The sequence below is a fragment of the Pseudophryne corroboree genome, chromosome 1 (genome assembly GCF_028390025.1).
Source record: "Pseudophryne corroboree isolate aPseCor3 chromosome 1, aPseCor3.hap2, whole genome shotgun sequence".
Lineage (NCBI taxonomy): Eukaryota > Metazoa > Chordata > Amphibia > Anura > Myobatrachidae > Pseudophryne > Pseudophryne corroboree.
The window spans coordinates 79,995,107-80,021,284 of NC_086444.1; the positions used below are offsets into that span (position 1 = coordinate 79,995,107).

General features: G+C 45.3%; 1 protein-coding gene and 1 long non-coding RNA gene across 4 annotated transcripts in view; one reads left to right on the forward strand and one right to left on the reverse strand.

Moving 5' to 3' along the window:
- Nucleotides 1-26,178, reverse strand: part of LOC135056126 (UDP-glucuronosyltransferase 3A1-like) — a 198,429-nt gene that overhangs the window by 104,438 nt on the left and 67,813 nt on the right. For 2 of the 3 annotated variants that reach the window (XM_063960917.1, XM_063960936.1), the window contains exon 2: nucleotides 999-1,100. In XM_063960917.1, coding sequence (XP_063816987.1) covers nucleotides 999-1,100 — 102 coding nt within the window. Of the gene's footprint in view, nucleotides 1-998; nucleotides 1,101-6,427; nucleotides 6,820-26,178 lie in introns of those variants that run through there. The other variant, XM_063960926.1, reaches the window with a different exon arrangement.
- LOC134934578 (uncharacterized) lies at nucleotides 14,724-17,055 on the forward strand. Its single transcript, XR_010179831.1, has 4 exons — nucleotides 14,724-14,823; nucleotides 15,056-15,220; nucleotides 15,314-15,457; nucleotides 15,562-17,055. It is a non-coding gene; the product is annotated as an uncharacterized LOC134934578 (long non-coding RNA).

Here is a 26,178-nt window from a genome sequence, read left to right on the forward strand (position 1 = left end):
CTACCTCTAATGTCAGGTCATTGCACTCAAATTATACATTGTTACTCTATTAGGGAATTAGACACATACTCTAGATCACAGGTTCTCAAACTCGGTCCTCAGGACCCCACACGGTCCATGTTTTGCAGGTTACCTGTAGATTTTTAAAATGTGACAGTTGGTGATACACAGTGCAGCTGCTGGGTGACATGGAAAACATGAACCGTGTGGGGTCCTGAGGACAGAGTTTGAGAACCACTGCTCTAGATGCATCATCGCTTGGACAGTGATAAAATGGAGAGAGAAAAAGGACCAGCCAATCAGCTCCTAACTATAATTTTTCAAACACAGCCTGTGAGATGGCAGTTAGGAGCTGATTGGCTGGTGCTTTTTCTCTCCATTTTATCACTCTCCAAGCGATGATGCACCTAGCCCATGGTCTCTAATAGCTGGCCAAGACTCTGACGTTTAATATTTCAGATGTGGGATGCCCCCAAAAATGGAGCGTGGCCTCGGTAAAAGGGGTTGTGGCTTTGCGACCACCTGCCACGTCTCCTGTTTTCGTCACAGTGGGGGCATGGCCAGCGCTCTGTAAGCTGCTGGCATGCTCCCAGTCCCTGTCTTCTGTGAATAGACGCTTTGCACATGCGCACAGCGTCTATTCACAACTGCTCTCTACAGCAGAGTGGTGAGTGACAGCATCCTCCCAACTGCCACCACCACCAGCGCAGGACACAGCAGCCCGTGGGTGGGACAGTCCCAAAAACACGGGAGGTATGTGGCCACACACCTTAAGCATTGCCCTGGTGGGCCCTTCCTGCCCAAGTCCAACATGGTTTTAAGTTACTCCTGGCGTTTGGCAAGTGAATCTGGGATCCACTTCCACGATTTTTGGCATTGGTTACTTATTAAAAAAAATTGCACATCTCATGTACCTAGTATTACTTTTCTTTGGGTAATATTCACTACAACACTACAAAAAAAAAAACACATTATAACCTATTTTCCTGTAATCTGACCTGGGAGCATGCCCTCCCCGTACTGGAGGAACATTCGCACTTCATGGCCGTTGTTATGTAGAACACGGGAGACTTCATCCATCAGCAGATAATGGCTTCCACCTAAAAAGAAAGGAAGAATAAGGAAAAAAAAATGAAGACTGATATAATTGGAAATAAGCACAAAATATTCACAGTAATAATTGGAAGCAAATATGTCAAACTGTATCCTCATTTTCAAAAACACTCACACTCAAAGGTTTGGTAGTCTAGTCTTGTAGCCTGTTCTACTCATGGCCATGAAGAAATGTAAGTGAGCATTAGTAACAGAATATCTGCCCTCCTGGAGACAATCAAAAGTCCTAGGGGTTTATTCATGAAGCAGTGAAAACCGTGGAGAAACACACCAGTGGAGAAGTTGCCCATGGCAACCAATCAGCATCTCCCTTACATTTTATATAATGTACTTCAGAAAGGCTTCCTTTAAAGCTGATTGGTTGCCATGGGCAACTTTCTTCTGGTCCTTTTCTCCACTCTTTTTACTGCTTTATGAATAGACCCCCAAAGCTTTCACTTCTGGCAGTCCATAATCACTCTGAGGAGGGGTGCTATTTATTAATTAATAAACCTGTTTTATCAAGTTCTGAAAAGCTTAGTTTAGCTTTTCAGAGCTCCACCCTCTAGCTAACACCATTTATTCAGATGGCATTAGCAGCTGCAGCCTACAGGCCAGAGCCGGCCTTAGGCATAGGTAAACTAGGCAAATGCCTAGGGCATTTGGTATGCTTAGGGGCACCAGCAGCTTCTGCTGATTAAAATGATATGCGGCATGCCTATATTCTGTGTGTGACTGCGGCTGTATCTGCATACAAATGCTACGTTTCAGTGTATTCCTAGAAAGCACTGTAATGTAGCATTTCATTTGCAGATGCTGTATCACACAAAATATAGGCATGCTGCATATCATTTTAATCAGCAGAAGCTGCTTGTGCGTCCTAGCCACATAGTAATGCAAATAAGATGCATTTTCATAAACAAAAGGTGCCTGACATTAGCAGAGCTGCCAGCTGACTCATGCCAGGCATCTCCTGCAGAACTAGCGGTGGTGCAAGGGGGCACCAGCCAAAATCTTGCCTAGGGCATCATATTGGTTAGGGCCGGCTCTGCTACAGGCTACAGTACTGCTAGAGGGAGAATTTCAGATCTCTCCCTGGCAGTTTGGACTGTGCCCAGCATGGCTGATGGCTGCGCAGTGAAAACACAGGGGTTCAAATGTAAATGCCTGTGAGATATGGGCAGTGGCGAGATTTTAGCGATATAGCATGTAGATTTAAAGTGGCAAGTTGTTTTTAAAAGAAAATCAACCAAGTTTTGGCTAAAAAAATTAATAAATAAAAAATACTTGAGTGGCTACATCACCAAAGTCTCACTAATGTGTGCAACTCATAGGCTATAACATTTGGGCCATGGACAGAAGTTGTCCGTTCCGTATTTCAACTGTCAATGGTGTTGGACAAGGAACACTCAGTGCTGCTTGCATCCACACTGCTGCAACAGGTAACATGAGCCGGCGGTCTCTAGGACCCACCGCTCCCCAGCAAGAGGTCTGATCTCCGACATGCCCTTATGCACATGTGCTCCCTGTCGGGGTGTCTTTCCTCCATAGTGGTCAGCGTGTGTAGCTGTCCTCCGAGACTCCAGACTCTAGCCTGCAGAATGGAATCCTACAGGTACCCCAAGCACCTTACACCACCGCCGCTATTACAGGCGGGCATAGTGCTACCATACACCACTGTATTTACCACTCTGACACCTGGTGCACTACAACACCCAGCGATACCATTATGCTCCAGGCTGCATCAATACTATTAATACACCTGTTATATTCCTGTGTCTTTATGCTACTTATTGTTCTACCTGGTTTAATGAACCGAAGAACTGGAACTTTACCACGTGTGGACTAACCGCCACCAGCAACTTGCCTGGAGTCACCCTTAAGTCCTCCAAATGGCACTACAGGAACCAGCAAGCTCTCTAAATGCAGGTCACATCTAAACGGAGTTAAAATGGAAGCTACTCAATCAAATTAGTAATGCGTCTCAGGTGCTGAAAGGGAGGGTTAGTCTAAATTAGAAAAATACACAAAACAGATTTCCCCAGCACACCAAGGGGCATTAGCAATCAGAGAAAAAAAAAAAAAAATACATGGCAGTCAATATTTCAGAGATCTTATTTACATATATTTGCAGAGTGGGTATTGTTATCACGCATTGTAGGGACCTCCAGTATCAGAGAAGCCTTGAATGTTGGCCTAGAGGTTTACTATATCATTGCAAATATATGTAACTAAGATCTCCGAATTATCTACTACCATGTAGTTTTTCAAATCTTATTGTTAATACCCCTTGGTATGCTAAGGGAAAAGTCTACAAAAGGCATGAATTTATTTATATGCGACTCCCTACAAAATAAACAAACAATAAAATAAAAAATAACATCTCCAATAACTGGAACAATTTGGTATTTAGTAAGCTATTCTATGATGTTCCTGTATGTTCCTGACTGTAGTGGGGAAAAGGTGAGATCTCCCCAGGACTGTACAGAGGTACACAGGTGTCATTAGTTGACAGTTCAGTAGATTGCCCTGGTATGTGACACCGGCCATCTTCCAGGTAACATGTACCTCTTCACTGGCATGCATCTATTGTAGTAATTGTGTCAACTAAGACTCTGGGAGGGTCTCCCTACTCACACACCCAGCACAGGGGCTGAGGCTCCACAGCATGGAGATGGGGATTACTTGTGGAGCTGTAACTGTACATACTAATTACACTGCAGTCTAACCCTAAAATAGTCCTGAAAGGTGATTAGGATTACTGCAGAAGGGATATAAGGGCATATTCCTCATCCTTAAAATGTCACAATTTCTACATTCCTCAGGGACTGTAGAAATTCTGACAATCAAACTCCGAAAAAGCCTTTTTTTTGTAGATCGACAGGGAAACTGTTCGCCATCCACAGATGGCAAACAGCTCCCGCATGTGTTCACAAGCTGCTGGCAGCTTGTGTAACTGCATGTGTAGCGGCGGGATCTATTCAGATCCCTCCCCGCTATGCAGTGTTAGCTCCCCTCCCGCTGTCAGTAAGGTGCCGGCACGGTGGAGAAGAAGCGGCAGGGACACCAGTGCTGGTGGCGGGGAGGGGAAGAAGCAGCCGCAGAAGGAACACCGTGCCGGCAGCGGGGAGGGGAAGAAGCGGACGTGGAAAGGAACAGTGCTGGTAGCGGGGAGGGGAAGATGCGGCCGCGGAAGGAACACAGTGAGGAGAGCAAACAAAGTACAGGGGGGGGGGGGGGGAACAGTCGGGACACAGGAGCAAACCCAGGATGTAGCGAGGGGGGTTTCCGTGGGTGGGTGTGTATGTATATGCGCAGGTATGTGTAACAAATATTTATATATATATATATATATATATATATATATATATATATATATATATACATACATACACACACACACATACACACATACACATATATATATATATATATATATATATATATATATATATATATATACACACACACACACACACACACACAAACATACATACATATATATGTACGTACGGAGGCTGGACGACACTCGTAGAGACTGGTAAACCATACAAAATCAGCACTCCTTTAAAAGAGTCTAACTCTGAAACATTGACATACAGCTACAGCGTTCTGTGCTGATTTTCTATGGTTTACCAGTCTCTATGAGTGCCGTCCTGCTTCCATACATATTATCTGAATCTGACGGGCACCAGAGCATATTGTGCAGTACTAGTAAGGAGTGCTGTTCATCATTTGCAGATTATATATATATATATATATATATATATATATATATATATTTATTTGTGTGGTCGTCTGGCACTCTAGATGATAAAAAGCAAAGATGTCGGGGTGCCCTCCTGAAATTAATATATATAACTGGTAAGCCTCCTTGGGTCCTGTGATAAGACCTCTATTGAAGGAAAATAGGCGGCACTCCACGGACTTAAATATAATCAAACAGTATTTATAAAAAAAAAAAATCATGGTGCAAAAAAACAACGTTTCAAGGCTCTACGGCCTTTTTCTCAGGTTATGAATCATAGGTGAGGTGAAAAATAAAGTATTTTGTTTATTGTTTTTCACCTCACCTATGATGCATAACCAGATGAAAAGGCCGTAGAGCCTTGAAACGTTTTTTTTTGCACCATGGAAAAAAAATTTGAATACAGTTAGACTTTATTTAAGTCCTTGGAGTGCCGCCTATTTTTCTTCAAAAGAGGTCCTATCACAGGACCCAAGGAGGAGTGTGTGTGTGTGTGTGTGTGTGTGTGTGTGTGTGTGTGTGTGTGTGTGTGATATATATCACACAATTATATATACATACACACACAAACATGTAAACACACATACATACTGTACATACACAAGCACACACACAAACCCACATACATACATATCATACAAACACACATAAAAAAACTTACATACAGTATTCAAGGCTGGGAACAGAGGGGCGGCAGCGCCAGTGTGAGGCAGAGTGAGGACGGAGGGAGCTGCTGTGGCTGGGCATGCGCAGCCAGCAGCTCCCGGCAGCTGGGACATTCTCTAAGCAGAGAGCTGCATAGCTCTCTGCTGCTGCTACAGCTCCACGATCGCAGCTGTGTCTCCGTCTTAAAACATTTTTTGGGGTCATCGGGGGGGTGTCCAGGTACTCAGAACCCCCCCACCCTGCGTGCGCCACTGGGGACAGACAATTGCGGCCGTGGCACATAAGTACCGTCCGAGAAGTGGGGAGCTGCCACGGCCAGGACACATAAGTACTGGCGGGGGAAGGCACCAACGCAGCCGTCGGTAATAACATTCCCGCGGGGGAGAAGGGGGGTGGGCGGCTGCAGAGCAGTGGGGCGTGGGGGCCTCTGCAGCTGGAGACCAGCAATGCTGTCCCGGTGGGGAACTGGGGAGCTGCTGCTGCTGCAGGGGGGGGAATGTATCACTTTCCGACAAACTGTCTTCTCAAACAGACAAGTTTTTCAGAACTGATAATTTTTTCATGCTGGCATAATGAATCATGAAAAAATTGTGAGAGAATGCAATGAGAACTGAAAACAAAAAATTCTCATTGCACAATTTTTTCATGATGAATATGCTCCATAGTGTGCTTGTAGAATAGACCATAAAGGGGCCTAACGGGAGCGAAGGAGCCAGAAGGTGCCAGGCAGCCCGCAGGACAGCCACGTGAATCCCAGGAGGAGGGGGGGAGGTGGCCAACAGGCAGGCTTACCCCCCCTTCCCCAACTCCTTTGCTCAGCACCTGGCCGGTCCGGCCAGCCAGGGGTTAGCAGGTCTGTTTGTAGGGGAGGGGGCAGCCAGTGTTAAAAGCAGGCTGCGGGGGGAGAGAGGGTCCTTTTACCTCCACTTGCAGCTAAGACACAGGACTCGTCACAGCAGTTTTTAAACAGTATGGTCCCCTCCAGCAGCAGCAGCAGTTACAGGCAGTCCATCAGCAGCATCCAGCGCAGGCGTGCCACCTCCGGCCACAGGCAGCCAGGACCAGCGGCAGGGACCCGCTGAGAGTGTTCAGCTCTGCCGGCAACATCAGAGGCAGCAGTCACCGCAGCAACGGCGTCAGCACCGAGGAGGCAGCGGTCTTTTTTTCACACAGGATCAGCAGGAAGGATCGGAAGAAGGAAGCCGGCAGCAGGAGAGCGTGGCATCAGGAGCGGGTAAGCAGTAACGCCTTACCGACCCCTCCTCCTCTGAGCCCAGCAGCCCCATTGCAGCTAGGGCCCGCTCCTGCCGTGTCCCAGTCAGGACACGGGCAGCGGCATCGCAAGGACCACGAGGAAGGAGCGGCTATATCCAGCCACCCCCCACCCCCCCCGCACACTGCCAGCGGCTGGATCGTTGCCGCTGGCACCCGCAGCAGGAGCACCACTGCTCCCAGAAGTCTCTCCCGACACCGCACAGCCCCCCGACCTCCGATCCCCGGGCCCTTCCACCCACAGATTCCCCCGCAGGAGGCCTGCCCGCCGGACTTACCAAACTCTTCACCGGCAGGTCAGCGGCAGGGGTCACCACGGATGTGTCACCGCCACCCAGTGCCATCTTCACCGGCTCCACGGGACGCCGGACTTCACCGTCACATACAGCGCTACTCACAGCGCTAGCAGGGAAGGGCTTGACACCGGCCGCAGGACTCTTTACCGGCTCCCCCGGACGCCGGGCTTCAACGCTGCACACAGCGCTAGCAGGGGAGGGCTTGACACTGGCCGCAGGACTTTTCACCGGTTGCCCTGGGCGCCTCCACATGCAGCCAAGAGTTACCTCGCTGCCTCAGCCAGGGCAATCAGCCGGCTATCTCTGGTGCGGAGCGTGGTCCTGGGAAAGCAGGGCCCCACCCTCAACGTCAGCCCGCAAGTCCCCGGCAGCAGCAGCAGCGTCAACAAAGGCTCCTTCGCTCCCGTAATACCACATATCAGTGTGTTCCGGGAGCAGTGTTATCCCCCCATCATATTTCACTGTACAGTCCCCTCTCCCCTATATAACAATACCACATATCTGTGTGTGCCAGGAGCAGTGTTATCCCCCATCATATTTCACTGTAGAGTCCCCTCTCCCCTATATAATAATACCACATATCAGTGTGTGCCGGGAGCTGTATTATCCCCCATCATATATCACTGTACAGTCCCCTCTCTCCTATATAATAATACCACATATCAGTGTGTGCCGGGAGCTGTGTTATTCCCCATCATATATCACTGTAGAGTCCCCTCTCCCCTATATAATAATACCACATATCAGTGTGTGCCGGGAGCTGTATTATCCCCCATCATATATCACTGTACAGTCCCCTCTCCCCTATATAATAATACCACATATCAGTGTGTGCCGGGAGCTGTGTTATTCCCCATCATATATCACTGTACAGTCCCCTCTCCCCTATATAATAATACCACATATCAGTGTGTGCCGGGAGCTGTGTTATTCCCCATCATATATCACTGTACAGTCCGGATAGAAATCGGCTGCACCACGTACTGCATGAGGGTCCTTATGTGGCCGCAGGCGAGGAACCACAGACGTGGCGACATCTACCTGGCAACGGGGGGGCGCACGGAGTGCCCGCCATCTTTAACATGGTCCATCAGCAGCAAAAGCATCGTCCGCAGAGGAAGCTTTCGTCACAGCGGCAGGACAAAGGGGCCGAGGTGAGCCCGGAGGCCGCACGACAGTACCACCACCATCGGAAAAGGAACATAGCGGGAGAAGAGGAGCGGGAGACATACAGCAGTGAGAAGAGGAACGTGGAGAGGCCCAGTCGTATAGGGTCGAAAACAGGCGAGATACTGCGCATTCCAAGGGCAGTGCCGTCCAGGCCCCGTACAGCGGGTCAGCAGCGCAGCCAAGTGCCACGGCAAGCGCAGGGGAGACGACAGAGACCGTCGCCCAGGCAAGCACGCCTCGGGGATGCACCAAAACGTCGTCACACACAGGAACGGTGAGAAATTCATGCTTGTAGTGGATATACTGTTACTGACGTGGGGTCAGGAAAATGACGCACAAAGTGGGATTTTTAAAAAAAAATCAGCGCGGGTAGAGCACGCAGCGGCAGGCTGGTGTTACGCAAAGTCAGTGGTCTAATTAGCTAGCGTGGGTGCGCAGGCATAAGGTGGAGCTGGAGCAGGGCGCGACAGCGTGATAGTTTCAGGGGTCGATGAGTCCTGCAAGGTGCTAAAAAGGAAATTGCAGTACAGGCACCAGCAACGTAGGCCGTCGCGCAAGCCGGCGTGTCTCCAACGGCATACTCTGCCCAAAAGGGAGGGTAGTGCCACATAGGGTCGTGTCTATGACTAAATGCTTGCTTGGCGAGCATTATCATTATCATCATCATCCTCCTCCTCCTCTTCCTCCACCTTTATTTTTTTGGCGCCACAAGGGTTCCGCAATGCCCAATTGCAGAGTACAGAGCAAAAGATTGAAGCAGGAAAACAGCAACTTACAGCTGATGGCTATATAGCAGGGAAGAGGGCCCTACACGTGAGAGCTTACATGTTAGTGTTGACAGTAGTAGTGTAATTGGGGAAGTTTGGCAAGTATTGATTTTCACGGTGCTGTCTGCAATATTGGGTGTCTTGTGGGCATTATTTATTCGCTATTGTATGACTTTTATTCACATACTGTAGATAAGGGGATACCCATGTGATACATTACATATGAATTGTCACCTAGACACACAAGAACATTATGAGTTTGGGGTATTGAAGACTACTCTCTTACAAACACTGGCTCATACCCCTTTTTCACTAGCTCTCAGTGGTGCAAGCAGAAAAAATGTCTTACGGGTACTGTGTGCGCGCCCCGAAGACGCGCGCGCAAAAAATAAGAATTTACTCACCGGTAATTCTATTTCTCGTAGTCCGTAGTGGATGCTGGGGACTCCGTAAGGACCATGGGGAATAGACGGGCTCCGCAGGAGACTGGGCACTCTAAAAGAAAGATTTAGGACTACCTGGTGTGCACTGGCTCCTCCCCCTATGACCCTCCTCCAAGCCTCAGTTAGGACACTGTGCCCTGAGCTGACACTATAAGGAAGGATTTTGAATCCCGGGTAAGACTCATACCAGCCACACCAATCACACCATGTAACTCGTGATAGGAACCCCGGTTAACAGTATGATAACAAAAAAGGAGCCTCTGAAGAGATGGCTCACAATAACAACCCGATTTGTGTAACAATAACTATTTACAAGTATTGCAGACAATCCGCACTTAGGATGGGCGCCCAGCATCCACTACGGACTACGAGAAATAGAATTACCGGTGAGTAAATTCTTATTTTCTCTAACGTCCTAGTGGATGCTGGGGACTCCGTAAGGACCATGGGGATTATACCAAAGCTCCCAAACGGGCGGGAGAGTGCGGATGACTCTGCAACACCGAATGAGAGAACTCCAGGTCCTCCTCAGCCAGGGTATCAAATTTATAGAATTTTGCAAACGTGTTTGCCCCTGACCAAGGGCAGCTGCCCAAGATGAGCACACCTTCCTTGTGGAATGGGCTTTTACTGATTTAGGCTGCGGTAATCCTACCGCAGAATGCGCTAGTTGAATAGTGCTACAAATCCAGCACGCGATAGTCTGCTTAGAAGCAGGAACACCCAACTTGTATACAGGATAAACAGCGAGTCAGTCTTCCTGACTCCAGCCGTCCTAGAAACATATATTTTTAGGGCCCTGACTACATCAAGTAACTTGGAATCCTCCAAGTCCCTAGTAGCCGCAGGCACCACAATAGGTTGGTTCAAGTGAAAAGCTGATACCACCTTTGGGAGAAACGGAGGACGAGTCCTCAATTCTGCCCTATCAATATGGAAAATTAGATAGGGGCTTTTACAGGACAAAGCCGCCAATTCTGACACACGTCTGGCCAGAGCCAACAACATCACCACTTTCCACGCAAGATATTTCAAATCCACAGACTTAAGTGGCTCAAACCCATGTGATTTTAGAAATTCTAAGACCACATTGAGATCCCAAGGTGCCACTGGGGGCACAAAAGGAGGCTGAATATGCAGAACTCCCTTGACAAAAGTCTGAACTTCAGGCAGTGAAGCCAGTTCTTTCTGGAAGAAAATAGACAGGCCCGAGATCAGGACTTTAATGGACCCCAATTTGAGGCCCAAAGTCACACCTGCTTGCAGGAAATGTAGGAATCGACCCAGTTGAAATTCCTCCGTTGGGGCCTTCTTGGCCTCACACCAAGCAACATACTTCCGCCAAATGCGGTGATAATGCTTTGCGGTGACATCCTTCCTGGCCTTGATCAGGGTAGGGATGACTTCCTCCGGAATGCCTTTCTCCTTTAGGATCCGGCGTTCAACCGCCATGCCGTCAAACGTAGCCGCGGTAAGTCTTGGAACAGACAGGGTCCCTGCTGCAGCAGGTCTTGTCTGAGCGGCAGAGGCAAAGGGTCCTCTGCAAGCATCTCTTGAAGTTCTGGGTACCAAGCTCTTCTTGGCCAATCCGGAGCCACGAGAATAGTTCTCACTCCTCGCCTTCTTATTATTCTCAGTACCTTGGGTATGAGAGGCAGAGGAGGAAAAACATAAACCGACTGGTACACCCACGGTGTCACTAGAGCGTCCACAGCGATCACCTGAGGGTCCCTTGACCTGGCGCAATACCTTTTTAGCTTTTTGTTGAGGCGGGACGCCATCATGTCCACCTGTGGTTTTTCCCAACGGTTTACCAGCATCTGGAAGACTTCTGGATGAAGTCCCCATTCTCCCGAGTGGAGGTCGTGCCTGCTGAGGAAGTCTGCTTCCCAGTTGTCCACTCCCGGAATGAATACTGCTGTCAATGCTAGCACATGATTCTCTGCCCAACGGAGAATCCTTGTGGCTTCTGCCATTGCCCTCCTGCTTCTTGTGCCGCCCTGTCTGTTTACATGGGCGACCGCCGTGATGTTGTCTGACTGGATCAGCACCGGCCGGTTCTGAAGCAGGGGTCTTGCTTGACTTAAGGCGTTGTAAATGGCCCTTAGCTCCAGAATATTTATGTGCAGCGATATCTCCTGAGCTGACGACAGCTCCTGGAAATTTCTTCCCTGTGTGACTGCCCCCCAGCCCCGAAGGCTGGCATCCGTGGTCACCAGGATCCAGTCCTGTATTCGGAATCTGCGACCCTCTAGTAGATGAGCCCTCTGCAGCCACCACAGCAGCGACACCCTGGTCCTTGCCGACAGGGTTATCCGCTGTTGCATCTGGAGATGGGACCTGGACCATTTGTCCAACAGGTCCCACTGGAACGTCCTTCTGTGGAACCTTCCAAATGGAATTGCTTCGTATGAAGCTACCATTTTTCCCAGGACTCGTGTGCATTGATGTACCGACACTTTTCCTGGTTTGAGGATGTCTCTGACCAGGGATGACAATTCCTCTGCTTTTTCCACTGGAAGAAAAACTCTTTTCTGGTCTGTGTCCAGAATCATTCCCAGGAACAGAAGACGAGTCGTCGGAACCAGCTGCGACTTTGGAATATTGAGAATCCAGCCGTGCTGTAGTAGCACTTCCTGAGAAAGTGCTACCCCCACTGCCAACTGTTCCTTGGACTTCGCCTTTATCAGGAGATCGTCCAAGTACGGGATAATTGAAACACCTTTCTTGCGAAGGAGTATCATCATTTCGGCCATTACCTTGGTAAAGACCCTCGGCGCCGTGGATAACCCAAACGGCAGCGTCTGGAACTGATAGTGACAGTCCTGTACCACAAATCTGAGGTACTCCTGGTGAGGAGGAAAAATGGGGACATGAAGATACGCATCTTTGATGTCCAGGGAGACCATGTAGTCCCCCTCCTCCAGGCTTGCAATAACCGCTCTGAGCGATTCCATCTTGAACTTGAGTAGATAAAGACAACCTTTCTGTCAAACTGACAGGTGACACACCCCCCTTGCTCCTAGGCTCCACCCCCTTTCATATTAAATGATAGTGTTTTATATCGCTTTAATATAAAATTTTATATAAAATTGTATATAAATTTATAGTGTTCGATATTAAACCGTATTAAAAATTGTCGCGTAACACCAGTCGCAGAGTGTCACGCAACACCAGGCGCAGAATGCGCAATAAAGATCACAAACAGCTTGTGATGAAAAAAATCACTATTTTGACTAGTCTGTACACATTCAAGCATTACTTTGTTATAGTTCACACATTCCAACAATTTAAACATCACGCTTGGTACACATGGTGCAGTTTTAAAAGGCATAATGACTAATGACCATGTCCATTTTCTTAGATGTACGGAAGCATCACACATGGCACTAATTTAAAAACATATTGATTTTAATGGCCATGAGTGATAAATGATGACAGCACATTTTAAAAAACCACAGATCTACGGACTACAATCTGACCATGTCCATTTTTCTTAGATGTACGGAAGCATCACACATGGCACTAATTTAAAAGCATATTGATTTTAATGGCCATGAATGATAAATGATGACAGCACATTTAAATAAAAAAATAAAAAAAAAAGCAGCTTGTTATCGCCACCTACAGGTTTATGTGTTGACTCAAATCGGATTTTTCCGTATATGGATTAATTAGATATCATAATGAGATATCATGGTGATGAGTCCTAAATCTAAGCACAGAATGCATTTATGTTACATGTACACATTATACACACATGGATATTTATGGAATCCTAAAATAATTTGTATTCATGTACATTAGTTCATAAGTACTTCTGTATAATGCTTTTTATGAATTAATTTTGTTATTAAATAATTTTATGGGGTTTTTATGAATTATTTTTGTTATTTAATAATTTTATTCTAAATTTGGAAGGACAGCAATTCAATCTATACAAGCACTTTAGAGCACTCAGGAATTGTTTTTTCTGTATATATATATGCATATATAAGTATTTGGTATGTTTTTGAAGCGCTGAGTATGGCATGTAAGGTACCGCTAACAGATTATATCTTTATTGTAACTGAAAAGCATGATTATATTTACTAATGTATAAACCAAAGATTATATGTTTAAAAACCCCGCCCCAGCATCTTGGAAATGTGGGACGGCATACCACAGGTTGGTGGGGGCCATATGGCTCACAGCCATGGCTATAAGAACAGGACACAGCACTGAAGTGGTACAGAGCACTGAGAAGGAATTTCAAACGAACTTGCATCGCTATACACACGTGAAGACATTATGGTAAGTGTTATTATTATTATCATCATTATGGATCTAGCATGTTATATTTTTTATTTTATTTTTATTTTACAAATATGGCTGTGAAATAAGTATATTTGTCACTCACTGAAGGTTGTTTAAATATGTGGTAATAGCGCCATCTAGTGGTTCATTTTAGGAATACACCGACATTTTTATTTTACAAATATAGCTGTGAATTTATGTGAGTAAAGTGCAAACAAGATGTATAAAATGTTAGGAAGCGCTTCCTAACATTTCATATACCATTTCTGCACTTTAATCTACAATTGGTATTTAGTAAGTACCATTGGGAGCCGCTTAGTATTGTTAGTAAGTACCATTGGGAGCCGGTTAGTATTGATTAAATTAATTAATTTTGTGTATGATAAAACGCACAGGCTAGTTGATCACACGAGCAACAGTCATTTATTTTGGTTTTTAATTAATATGATTGCCTGAAGGTTGTTTAAATATGTGTCGAGCACCAGGCATTTCTTTTGGCTTTTAATTAATGTGACTGCCTGAAGGTTATTTAAATATGTGGTAATAGCGCCATCTAGTGGTTCATTTTGGGAATGCACCGACACTATCTCATGTAAATCGTTTGACAGATATTAATCGTATCTCATTTTCATTATTGGTTCAGAGACAGACAATGCAGAACATCAACAGCAAAGATTATTTCATGTGTAGATCCGGTTCTGATGATGATGATGATGATTTGCCAAGTTATCAAACGACCCATGGTAAGCTATGTCTATAAATACCATTGACACGTTTTTATTTATATTTAAAGTTTAAATAGTATGAAATTATAGTCAAGGTCTACAATTTGTTCATTTTTACTTATTTTTAAAAGTTTAAATAGTATGAACGTACAACAGTCTGGATACATTGATAAGTAATTATTAAATAGTAATTATTAAATAATTATTATTTTCTCATTTTTATTTCCCCCGATTTGATGACAGTAATCACAAATACAGAGAATTTCGGTTCGGTTGAAGATAGCCCATTTGGTTTAGATTTCAGCATTATACCCGATTTTACTAATATTTTGGAATTGGCTCCAGCCTGTGAGTAACATGATATTTTTATTTATTTTTTGTTTATTTATTTTTTATTATTATTTTTATTTATTTATTTATTTTTCCACGGCTAAAGAATTAAAAATAAACCTTGTACAGTTGTGCTGATTTGTTGTCAACTGTACACACTTTATATTCTCAATAATACATCTCTTTTTCATGTTATTCTAATTTTATACCGTATGTAATATTTATTTTTTCATTTTTTCACCGGCTAAAGATTCCACAAAAATGGATGATGCGACGGCTGACGGTATTCTACGGGACATATTGAACAAACCTGAATATTGTCACAACGCCGCTATACAGACCAGCAATGTTGATGAGCGACCGTAATCCCCCCACGCGACAGGGGGTCGGGCTAAAACATTCGAATATAAAGCAGGTGTGTAATCAAACACATATTGTTATGCTGTGATTTAAATGCTGATTTACGTGCATTGGCGTTTATATTTATTTTATAATATATGTATTACAGATGATGCGGTAGCAAGGCGATATGATACTACGATACCAACAGGCCGTGATACCGTCGCGCAAATACACAGGCCTAGTACAAGTGGGAAAACATCAAAACGCACAACCGCCGCTGAAACGGGGAACCATCATTTCGCAACAGCAGGTGTATAATCAAACACTGTTATATGGTATATTGTTATGCTGTGATTTAAATGCTGATTTACGTGCATCGGCATTTATATTTATTTTATAATATATGTATTACAGATGATGCCGTAGCAAGGCGATATAATCCTACGATACCAACAGGCCGTGATACCATCGCGCAAATACACAGGCCTAGTACAAGCGGGAAAACATCAAAACGCACAGCTGCCGCTGAAACGGAGAACCATCAATTCGTAACGCCGTCAATTGTACATAACAGCCTAAAGGATGTTGCTAGGTCATCGGTTATGGTGGTGCATAACGGTTGTATCAACCCGAACAAACGAAGGCCGGCTCGACCAAGAACGAATGAGAGAAGTCATAATTCAGCATTTACAGATCTGAAAAGAAAATTGTCATATTCCGAAAATGATAAGCCGCAACGGAGAAGGATCGCGTTACAAACTGTATCATGCGTAAGTAATGATGTTGCTGTAACATCAAAACACACAGCATTTAACACTGCAGACCGGGATGTCGCTGGTAATACAAAGACTGTAAAGGTTAAGAGGGCATCGCGTCTCTCAAGAAGTAATGTTAAGCAATTGCCGCAATCAGCTGTAATCACAATTCCAGATACACAGGTTTGTTCTGAAACAGAAACAAGGCACATAGCAGGCATTGGTTTGTTATCAAATATTAACTCAAGAAGTAATGTTTAGCAATTGTCGCAATCCGATGTCATCACTATTCCCGATACACAGGATTGCTCTGAAACAAGACACATAGCTGGTAATCCTGTGTTATCAGATATTGATGACATAAATGGGCAAGAGCTTATTACAAACTGTGTAGAGTCAACGACACAAGATCCGCAGAATAGTTCTGATGAAGTATTATCAGCCGTTGCAGGAATACCTGGTAATACTACAACGGTTGATTGTGTAACATCAATGCCCAATATTTTTACAACGACAGCCATGGTACACGCATCGGCTGATGCTTGTGCACCGGCGCGAGGGATAGCGCCCGACATAGTTGATGAATGTCAAAATTCAGAACAATTAGGCCAAGACGCTGAAATACAATTTTACGCGTTGTTGGGTAAGATACGGGAAGATGTTGAGAACATGGGCGTAAAAGCCAGATATTTGTTAAAACACATTAAAGGTGTGAGCCACGGTAGTAAATGTAAACAAGACATTGTTAAAGAAGTTGTTGAGACGTATATGAATGTCATGTCAAAATACATAGATCGGTCAGTTAAGACAACTGAATTTATTAAAGCCAACATACATCATTTTGCAGAAATAAATGAAACTGAGCCGTGACTAGGCATGTTAGGCAATGGTTTGAAACGTGTTTTAAATTTAAATGCCTGTAAAAAACAACCACGAATTAAACCTTGTTTAACATACAAGATCTCACAGTTATTCCGACGTGCAAAGGTGAAACAGGCTGTAACAACATTAACCAGATTGAGAAAGCGCAAGCGGCACAGGGAACATGTGGTAGGCGGGAAGCAGAGTGCGATGTATGTAGATTTAGATCAATCGCCACCCCAAGCATTACCGAATGACGAATCACAGACTGACAATATTGAGCGCATTGCAAGCCCCATATATGATGATGCAGGCAGTGTTGAGTCACCCGGTAATGACGAGGGTCGGCAACATGTATACTTGGAGGCGATTAACTGTTATGAACGACAACAACCGTATTTCAGAGCCGTTGAGTACCACAATCACTATCGGTTTGTTAATTTGGACAGGGTTACATCATTTGTAGAGGGGGTTCGAGCCATTCATACGGCTATACAGGCCATGTTCGATGGTGTCCTTGCGGGCGTGGATCCTGCCGACCGCGTTCAGCTTAGATTGGAGGGGGGTGGGTTACACAACGCCATCTATTCGCATCGTAAGCCGCAAGAAACATTAGACGCTGCCAGTTTTTTTAATCAGATTACAAACATGCTTCAAAGTAACGCTGAATTCTTATTATCCACAGGCTTAAGATTTGTGATCAGTATTTTTATGAACAGCTCAGGATCTGGTTTGACTGGTAGGAGTTTACAACGCCTGCCCCAAAGTTTAATAATAAATAAAAGAAAGAGATATCTCTATGACTTCAGACGCATAGGTAACAACCTGTGTTTGGCCGCTAGCGTCTGTAAACTTCTGGATAAAGGTAACAATGCCAATGATCATGTAATACAGGAGAGAGCGATCCAACTACATAAAGCTTTGAATCTGCCACTTGATAAAGCGGTCAGCTTTAGCGATGTTGCAATTTTTGAAAATTTAAATGTTTCGATCAATCTCCTCTATTACAGTCAAGGGGATTGGAAATACTACTGTACGGACAGCCGTTACAAAGACACGCTGTTTGTGCTATATCACGATTGTCACTTTTATGGGATACTCGATATCAAAGCGTTTCTTGGAGCCTGATATTATTGCATCCGTTGTCATAGCGCTTACCATCATAGAAATAATCACGATTGTCTTTTCTTTTGTAAGGCTTGTCACAGGCCGGATTGTATTGACGATGGTGTGATGGCTTTAAGGTGTTCGGTGTGTCGGGTATTTTGTCGATCAAACGAGTGTTTAGAGCTACACAAAGCATTAGCTCTTGATCACAAAATATCCTGTCTTGAACATGTATATTGTGACAAGTGTTGTCTCTACAGGCGAACAGATCATAACTGCCGAGGCCTAAAGTGTCCCATTTGTAAGGTGTTCGTTGATGGGTTTTCGAACCATTTGTGCTATATACAAACCATCAAGCCGGAAGAGCCCACAAAGAAATACATCTTTTATGATTTTGAGTGTATGCAGGAGACAGGTGTGCACATACCAAACTACTGTTATGCTTTAACATTAACGGGGGGAGAAAGACTGGGAGTTTAAGGGTGTTGCGTGTATCGAAGACTTTGTAAAGACGTTCATGAAACCAAAATTTGAGCATTACACATTCATAGCCCATAATGCAGGTCGCTATGATGCGTATTTTGTGCTGCGCCAGCTGATTAAGGAGAAATTAAAGATGGAATTATTATCTAGAGGCGGCAACATAATGTGCATCACGGTAAAAGATTTGAAGATAAGATTTATCGACTCTTTAAATTTTTTACCCATGCGGCTTAGCAAGTTACCAAAGGCGATGGGGTTTGACGGTACCAAAGGTTATTTCCCACATTTTTTTAACACAGCTGATAACCAAAATTACATAGGCGCTATGCCATCAATAGAGTATTTTGGTCCACAATACATGATGCCTGATGAATTATCTGAGTTTACAGCCTGGTATAAACAGCATGTACACAAACCGTTTAACTTTCAAAAAGAGCTCGTACGATATTGTAAAGAAGATGTGAAAATATTACAAAAAGCTTGTGATGCTTTCAGATCGGCTGTTATAGCCATGACAGGACAGGAATTTCTAATAACAAAGAAAAAAAAAAAGGTTGTGGTTAAACGTCACATCGAAGCTTTTCAATTAGTCACATTGGCTTCCGTATGCATGGCCATGTACCGTTGTAAATTTTTACAGGAAAAGACACTGGCCCTTGTACCGGGTGATAACTATCACAAGACTCAGAAGCGTTACTCAACGCCAGCCATACAGTGGTTAATGTACATAGAACACAAAGAAGGTGTGAGTATAAGACACGCTTTACAAGGGGGCGAGAAGAAAGTTGGTAAATACAGCCTGGATGGTTACGCCGTGATTAACGGAACACCCACTGCATTTGAATTCCAAGGTTGTTTTTATCACGGCTGTGGTGCTTGTTACAACGCCGATGATAAAAACAAACTGACTAAAACAACCTACGGTCAATTACACCACAAGACGCAGGTAAAGTTGCACTACCTTAAACGTTGTGGATTTCAGATACGTGAAATCTGGGGTTGTGAATGTAAGTCTATGCTAGATTCTGATGCGGATCTACAGGCTCTTCTGAAGGGTAAAGAATTACCCGAACCCTTGGAGCCGCGTGATGCTCTTTATGGCGGGCGCACAAACGCCATAAAGCTGTATCACAAAACAGGCTGTGATGAAAAAATTCACTATTTTGATTTCACCAGTCTGTACCCATATGTTAACAAAACCAAAAAGTATCCTATACAGCACCCACGCATTATTTATAAGGACTTTGGTGATGTCACAAAGTATTTCGGTTTTGCCAGGTTTAAAGTTTACCCGCCTCGTGGCCTATTCTTTCCGGTTCTGCCGGTTAAAATGAGTGGCAAGTTAATGTTTCCATTATGTCGCACATGCGCTGAGTCTGGACAGGCTGAGCCGTGCGTTCATGATTCAGAAAAACGTGCACTCATCGGTACATGGTGTACCGTGGAACTAAACTTGGCTGTAGAAATGGGGTACATGGTGTGTAAAATCTATGAGGTGTGGCATTTTGATGAGAGCTCTGACAAATTGTTTTCAGGCTACATTAAAACGCACCTCAGGGATAAACAAGAGGCCTCTGGTTATCCTGAATGGTGTACAGACGCCGAGAAACGCCAAGAGTATATAGACGCCTATCAAAAAAATGAAGGCGTGTCTTTACGACCCGATCACATAGAAATCAATCCCGCTAAAAGACAAATTTCAAAATTGTTTTTAAATTCCTTATGGGGTAAATTTGGTCAACGTAGCAACATGCCCAATACGTGTCTAGTGACCGATCCCGACAAACTTTTTGAATACGCGTTCTTACCGTACTATGACGTGTCCGCTTTGGACTTTGTTGACGATGATACAGTTATGGTAAATTGGAAGTATGCCAAAGATCATTACACCAGGGGCGCAATTTCAAATGTAACTATAGCCATCTTTACAACGGCTTATGCACGTGTTGAACTGTACAAACTACTGTATAGATTACAAGATAGATGTCTTTATCACGACACAGATTCTGTAATTTTTGTCAGTAGACCCGGTGACTGGTGCCCGCCATTGGGTGATTATTTAGGCGAGTTGACCAGCGAACTACCCACAGGCACACATATAACAGAATTTGTCTCAGCCGGTCCCAAGTCATACGGCTATCGACTAAACAACGGAAAGACCTGTTTAAAAGTCAAAGGTATAACGCTCAATGTTGATAATGCGCAGCACGTTAACTTTGACAGCCTGAAAGAACTGGTCTTAGATTATCCTTTAAACCCCGAAGGCGATGACCAGAAAAAGGTTGTGATCCGTCAACCCGGTATAGTACGTGTGAAAAAGTGCTGGCAGATAGAGACGCGTACTTTGCAGAAGACGCAAAGGTGTTTTATTACTAAACGGTCTCTTACGGACAACTTCACAACACTGCTGTTCGGCTATTAAGATGGACACCAGATTTCAGCACCCTTTCTCATGTATTTTAGCGGGTCCGTCCAATTCGGGTAAAAGTTATTTTGTGAAAACGCTGTTGCAACACGCTGCAACACATATGACTCATGTACCTGATAATGTTGTTTGGTTTTACACCTGTTGGCAACCTGTATACGATCAACTTCTGTGTGATTACCCCGGCACGCGTTTTATAGAGGGCTTACCAGAGTCTTTTAGCGATGATCAACTTTTTCCCCCTGAGAAGATTAATTTAACAGTGATTGATGATTTGATGGACGCGGCAAGTAATAATTCTGAGGTTGAGAAAGCTTTCACAAAGTATGTACACCATCGTAATCTCAGTATCCTGTACCTTGTCCAAAACATATTTTGTCAAGGTAAAAAGAGCAGAACTATACATTTAAACACAAAATATATGGTCCTGTTCAAAAACCCCAGGGATAAAATGCAGATGGGCATTCTGGCTAGACAAATGTACCCATCGAAACATCGTTTTTTTCTCGAATCCTATGAATCCGCGACTGCTGCCCCTTATGGTTATTTACTGGTTGATTTAAGAAACAACGCTCTTGACGATTATCGTTTACGAAGCGGCTTATTCCCACCAGACACGCCTGTCGCTTTTGTCATTAAGAAGCGTGGTTCTATAAAGCTATAACCGTACAACCTTTAGTCATTTGTTGTCATTCTAACAACGGTGAACATGTCGGGGCGGATAAGACGTAATTGGGTGCTTTTAAAAACGTTAATTAAAGCAACACCAATCCAAAAGAAAATAAGAATTTACTTACCGATAATTCTATTTCTCATAGTCCGTAGTGGATGCTGGGGACTCCGTCAGGACCATGGGGAATAGCGGCTCCGCAGGAGACAGGGCACAAAAAGTAAGCTTTTAGGATCACATGGTGTGTACTGGCTCCTCCCCCTATGACCCTCCTCCAAGCCTCAGTTAGGTACTGTGCCCGGACGAGCGTACACAATAAGGAAGGATCTTGAATCCCGGGTAAGACTCATACCAGCCACACCAATCACACCGTACAACTTGTGATTTGAACCCAGTTAACAGTATGATAACAACGAAGAAGCCTCTGAAAAGATGGCTCACAACAATAATAACCCGATTTTTGTAACAATAACTATGTACAAGTATTGCAGACAATCCGCACTTGGGATGGGCGCCCAGCATCCACTACGGACTATGAGAAATAGAATTATCGGTAAGTAAATTCTTATTTTCTCTAACGTCCTAGTGGATGCTGGGGACTCCGTCAGGACCATGGGGATTATACCAAAGCTCCCAAACGGGCGGGAGAGTGCGGATGACTCTGCAGCACTGAATGAGAGAACTCCAGGTCCTCCTTAGCCAGAGTATCAAATTTGTAAAATTTTACAAACGTGTTCTCCCCTGACCACGTAGCTGCTCGGCAAAGTTGTAATGCCGAGACCCCTCGGGCAGCCGCCCAAGATGAGCCCACCTTCCTTGTGGAGTGGGCATTTACAGATTTAGGCTGTGGCAGGCCTGCCACAGAATGTGCAAGTTGGATTGTGCTACAGATCCAACGAGCAATCGTCTGCTTAGACGCAGGAGCACCCATCTTGTTGGGTGCATACAGGATAAACAGCGAGTCAGATTTTCTGACTCCAGCCGTCCTTGAAATATATATTTTCAATGCTCTGACAACGTCCAGCAACTTGGAGTCCTCCAAGTCGCTAGTAGCCGCAGGCACCACAATAGGCTGGTTCAAGTGAAAAGCCGAAACCACCTTAGGCAGAAACTGAGGACGCGTCCGCAGTTCTGCCCTGTCCGAATGGAAAATCAGATATGGGCTTTTGTACGATAAAGCCGTCAACTCTGATACTCTCCTGGCTGAAGCCAGGGCCAGTAGCATGGTTACTTTCCATGTAAGATACTTCAAATCTACCGATTTGAGCGGCTCAAACCAGTGGGATTTGAGAAAATCCAAAACTACGTTGAGATCCCACGGTGCCACTGGAGGCACAATCGGGGGCTGTATATGTAGTACACCTTTGACAAAGGTTTGTACTTCAGGCACTGAAGCCAATTCTTTCTGGAAGAAAATCGATAAGGCCGAAATTTGAACCTTAATAGACCCCAATTTGAGGCCCATAGACAATCCTGCCTGCAGGAAATGTAGGAATCGACCCAATTGAAATTCCTCCGTTGGGGCCTTCTTGGCCTCACACCACGCAACATATTTTTTCCAAATGCGGTGATAATGTTGTGCGGTCACTTCCTTCCTGGCTTTAATCAAGGTAGGAATAACTTCCTCTGGAATGCCCTTTTCTTTTAGAATCCGGCGTTCAACCGCCATGCCGTCAAACGCAGTCGCGGTAAGTCTTGGAACATACAAGGTCCCTGCTGAAGCAGATCCCTTCTTAACGGTAGAGGCCACGGCTCTTCCGTGAGCATCTCTTGAAGTTCCGGGTACCAAGTCCTTCTCGGCCAATCCGGAGCCACGAGTATTGTTCTTACTCCCCGTAGCCGTATAATTCTCAGTACCTTTGGTATGAGAGGCAGAGGAGGAAACACATACACGGACTGGTACACCCACGGTGTTACCAGAGCGTCCACAGCTATTGCCTGAGGGTCTCTTGACCTGGCGCAATATCTGTCCAGTTTCTTGTTGAGGCGGGACGCCATCATGTCCACCTTTGGTTTTTCCCAACGGTTCACAATCATGTGGAAGACTTCTGGATGAAGTCCCCACTCTCCCGGGTGGAGGTCGTGTCTGCTGAGGAAGTCTGCTTCCCAGTTGTCCACTCCCGGAATGAACACTGCTGACAGTGCTATGACATGATTTTCCGCCCAGCGAAGAATCCTTGCAGCTTCTGTCATTGCTCTTCTGCTTCTCGTGCCGCCCTGTCTGTTTACGTGGGCGACTGCCGTGATGTTGTCCGACTGGATCAACACCGGCTGACCCTGAAGCAGCGGTTTTGCCAGGCTTAGAGCATTGTAAATCGCTCTTAGCTCCAGTATATTTATGTGAAGAGACGTCTCCAGGTTCGACCACACGCCCTGGAAGTTTCTTCCCTGTGTGACTGCTCCCCAGCCTCGTAGGCTGGCATCCGTAGTCACCAGGACCCAGTCCTGTATGCCGAATCTGCGGCCCTCTAACAGATGGGCACTCTGCAACCACCACAGAAGAGACACCCTTGTTCTTGGTGACAGTGTTATCCGCTGATGCATGTGCAGATGCGATCCGGACCATTTGTCCAGCAGATCCCACTGAAATATTCGTGCGTGGAATCTGCCGAATGGAATTGCTTCGTAAGAAGCCACCATCTTTCCCAGGACTCTTGTGCATTGATGTACTGACACATTTCCTGGTTTTAGGAGGTTCCTGACAAGTTCGGATAACTCCCTTGCTTTCTCCTCCGGGAGAAACACCTTTTTCTGAACAGTGTCCAGAATCATTCCCAGGAACAGCAGACGTGTCGTCGGGGTCAATTGAGATTTTGGAAGATTCAGAATCCACCCGTGTTGTTGAAGCACTACTTGGGTTAGTGCTACTCCGACTTCCAGCTGTTCTCTGGACCTTGCCCTTATCAGGAGATCGTCCAAGTAAGGGATAATTAATACGCCTTTTCTTCGTAGAAGAACCCTCATTTCGGCCATTACCTTGGTAAGGACCCGAGGTGCCGTGGACAAACCAAACGGCAGCGTTTGAAACTGATAATGACAGTTTTGTATCACGAACCTGAGATACCCTTGGTGTGAAGGGTAAATTGGGACATGCAGATAAACATCTTTTATGTCCAGGGACACCATGAAGTCCCCTTCTTCCAGATTCGCTATCACTGCTCTGAGTGACTCCATCTTGAACTTGAATTTCTGTATGTACAGGTTCAAGGATTTCAGATTTAGAATAGGTCTTACCGAACCGTCCGGCTTCGGTACCACAAATAGTGTGGAATAATACCCCTTTCCCTGTTGTAGGAGGGGTACCTTGACTATTACCTGCTGAGAATACAGCTTGTGAATGGCTTCCAATACCGTCGCCCTTTCTGAGGGAGACGTTGGTAAAGCAGACTTTAGGAACCGGCGAGGGGGAGACTTTTCGAATTCCAACTTGTAACCCTGAGATACTACCTGCAGGATCCAAGGGTCCACCTGTGAGCGCGCCCACTGTGTGCTGAAAATCTTTAGTCGACCCCCCACCGCCCCTGAGTCCGCTTGCACAGCCCCAGCGTCATGCTGAGGGCTTTGTAGAAGCCGGGGAGGGCTTCTGTTCGTGGGAAGTAGCTGCTTGCTGCACCCTCTTACCCCTTCCTTTGCCTCTGGGCAAATATGACTGTCCTTTTGCCCGCTTGTTCTTATAGGAACGAAAGGACTGCGGCTGAAAAGACGGTGTCTTTTTCTGTTGGGAGGTGACCTGAGGTAAAAAAGTGGATTTTCCGACTGTTGCCGTGGCCACCAGATCCGATAGACCGACCCCAAATAATTCCTCTCCTTTATACGGCAATACTTCCATATGCCGTTTGGAATCCGCATCACCTGACCACTGTCGCGTCCATAAACTTCTTCTGGCAGATATGGACATCGCACTTACTCTCGATGCCAGAGTGCAAATATCCCTCTGAGCATCTCGCATATAAAGAAAAGCATCCTTTAATTGCTCTATAGTCAATAAAATACTGTCCCTATCCAGGGTATCAATATTTTCAGTCAGGGAATCCGACCACACCACCCCAGCACTGCACATCCAGGCTGAGGCTATTGCTGGTCGCAGTATAACACCAGTATGTGTGTATATACTCTTCAGGGTAGTTTCCAGCCTCCTATCAGCTGGATCCTTGAGGGCGGCCGTATCAGGAGACGGTAACGCCACTTGTTTTGATAAGCGTGTGAGCGCCTTATCCACCCTAGGGGATGTTTCCCAGCGCGCCCTAACCTCTGGTGGGAAAGGGTATAATGCCAATAACTTCTTTGAAATTAGCAGTTTTCTATCGGGGTTAACCCACGCTTCATCACACACGTCATTCAATTCCTCTGATTCTGGAAAAGCTACAGGTAGTTTTTTCACACCCCACATAATACCCCCCTTTGAGGTACCTGCAGTATCAGAGATATGCAAAGCCTCCTTCATTGCCGTGATCATATAACGTGTGGCCCTATTGGAAAATACGTTTCTTTCTTCACCGTCGACACTAGATTCATCTGTGTCGGTACCTGTGTCGACTGACTGAGGTAAGGGACGTTTTACAGCCCCTGACGGTGCCTGAGACGCCTGGACAGGTACTAACTGGTTTTCCGGCCGTCTCATGTCGTCAACTGACTTTTGCAGCATGCTAACATTATCACGTAATTCCATAATTAAAGCCATCCATTCCGGTGTCGACTCCCTAGGGGGTGACATCACCATTACCGGCAAT